General features: G+C 46.1%; 1 protein-coding gene across 1 annotated transcript; it reads right to left on the bottom strand.

Annotated features, from left to right (window-relative positions):
* Positions 1-657: 657 nt before the first annotated feature.
* Positions 658-1,740, bottom strand: LOC113242203 (melanoma-associated antigen B5-like). The gene has a single exon (XM_048213538.1). The coding sequence runs from the start codon at positions 1,738-1,740 to the stop codon at positions 658-660; it is 1,083 nt and encodes a 360-aa protein (XP_048069495.1).
* Positions 1,741-2,240: the final 500 nt, after the last annotated feature.

Here is a 2,240-nt window from a genome sequence, read left to right as displayed (position 1 = left end):
ATTACTGTGAAAATGTCTGTTGTTTAAGTCACCCAGTCCATGACTAACGCAGGGTGGTGTCTCATAATCCTTAAGTGTACCATCGAGGTACCTCTACTCACCAATTCCACAGCCTCAGCTAGCCCACCACACACTGAAAATGAAAATTACATCCCACTGAGAGATGGCAAGTTCCTGAGGTCCCCAACTGCATTGCTCAGGAGATTTCCACTGAATTATTCTCATAAGGATTACCCCCTCCTCACCCATTCCTTTGACTTTACCTGTGGGCCACAGAGGATATTTCAGCTGCTTACTTGTATGTGTGAAGCTCAAAGGCTCTAAAATTCTGTGAATAGAGGCTGGATCTCCTTTATATTCGCGTCTGCACTACTGACACCGAGGTTTCCCGTGAGCAGATACTCACTGTGTGACGAACAAAAGAGCCAATAAACACAAAGGATAATTTCTTAAGATTTAATTTCTTTCTTGAACAAACTAACAAAACTGAAGTATAATACCCTTTAATTCTGTAAAACTAATGATTAAAGGGAACAAGTAAAAACTGGATTAACCATGTTTCTTTTTTTTTTTTTTTTTTTTTTCCTATTCCATTATCTTTACTACTTTACTATGGGATTCTTTCAAATTGCTAATAATATAATCCCTATTGTGATGTTATATTTTCTTATCTGGAGAATAACAGAACTCAGATTTCACTAGGGGTGGAAAGATATTCTGGGACATGGCCCTGGAAGGTATAATGACTTTGGCAATATTGCTAGCCCTGACCATGGCTTTGGTTTGGACTCTCTCTTCCTCTTCTTGCAGAGCTTCTTCGTAATAGGATGGGAAAGCACTGGGGATGGTATCGTTGACTTTCGCCAGAAATTCCAGGACTTTCATCTTGCTGGTTTCAGCTAGGGCTTTCGGACCCCACAAGAACTCGAAGCGTGGAGGATCACTGTTGGCCACTTGGCGGTATTCTAGATACTGCAGCCTCACCAAATCTTTGGTGATGAGCTTCCTGGGCTCTCCGTAGATGAAGTGCTTCCTTCCGGCATATACTCTCATCATACCCAGGAATTTCCAGATGTCTTCCTCAGCAGCACAGTTGCCCTTCATGAAGATCATTCCCAGGATATTCATCAGGAGACCGGTCTTGGGTAACCCCCTGCCAGCACGCACCCTCCCATTGTTGGGGAGTTTGAGCTTGCTGACGAGGTCGTAGGATTGTCTGGTTGAGTCGATTTCCTTCAAATCAACTGCAAAGACAATCTCAATGCGCTCAGAGGCTTTCTTGAGGATCTCAGGAAATCGGTCTTCGTAATTTGGGCCGATAATCTTCAGCATGTCTTCCTTCAAAATGGGTTGTTTCATTTTATACTTGTACAGAAGGAACTGCTCCAATAAGCCAGGTTTCCTGGTCAGTGAATCTTCTCCTGGGTTCTCAGTGTAGTATGAGGCTTCACAGGGGCTTACCCTATCCTCATCTTGGCTGTTGGAATCTTCATCAGATCTAGTGCTAGAAACGGCTGTAGAAGTAACAGTGGTGGCTTGTGCTCTTCGACGCCGCTGGGAAGTGCTACTTGACCCAGAAGGAGGCAGACTCTGGGCAGCATCTTCACACTGAGGAGAAGAGGAGATAGTAGACTCCTCTTCCACTGCTGCTATGGCCTGAGCAACCTCACCCTGAGCCTCACCTCGAGCCTGGCGGCGTTTCTCAGAAGCCTGGAGCTTACTCTTATGACTGCGAGGCATGATGGCACTATGGTCACAGATGGTACATAGGAGTACCAATAGGAGATCAGGAGATGTGGACACCTGGAGGAAAGAGAATGAGATGATGTGAGTGCCTTCAGTAGGGAGATTCCACCTTGGCTTTAACCAAGGCTGCTTCTGCAGGTTTGAAGGCACTGCTCCAGGAACCCACAAGGTTCCTGTTCTAGTGAGCCTGTCCCCTGAGAACCCTATAGAGGAAGTTAAAGGGAACCTAGACTGTTGTCTGCCAGCCCTGTCTGGGGTGTACTGGGGTGACATCAGAGGCTGCCAGTGGGGAACCTCTGTTCTGGGCTCTGGGGGTCTTCTGAGTTCAACTTTAAGATCATCTTGTCAACTCTCCACAGGTCCTGGGCCTCCTCTATTCTATTGCTGTGAAGTTGATACCTCAAACCAAAGCCAGAGACCCCAGAAGAAGAAGTAATGTAGCAGTTCCTTACTCCCTAACCCTGAGGCACTCAACTGAGAGGTATGTGGAAAAC

This window comes from Ursus arctos, chromosome X, assembly GCF_023065955.2.
Source record: "Ursus arctos isolate Adak ecotype North America chromosome X, UrsArc2.0, whole genome shotgun sequence".
Lineage (NCBI taxonomy): Eukaryota > Metazoa > Chordata > Mammalia > Carnivora > Ursidae > Ursus > Ursus arctos.
Note: the sequence above shows the minus strand (reverse complement) of the source record. Positions and strands in the feature narration are given on the sequence as shown.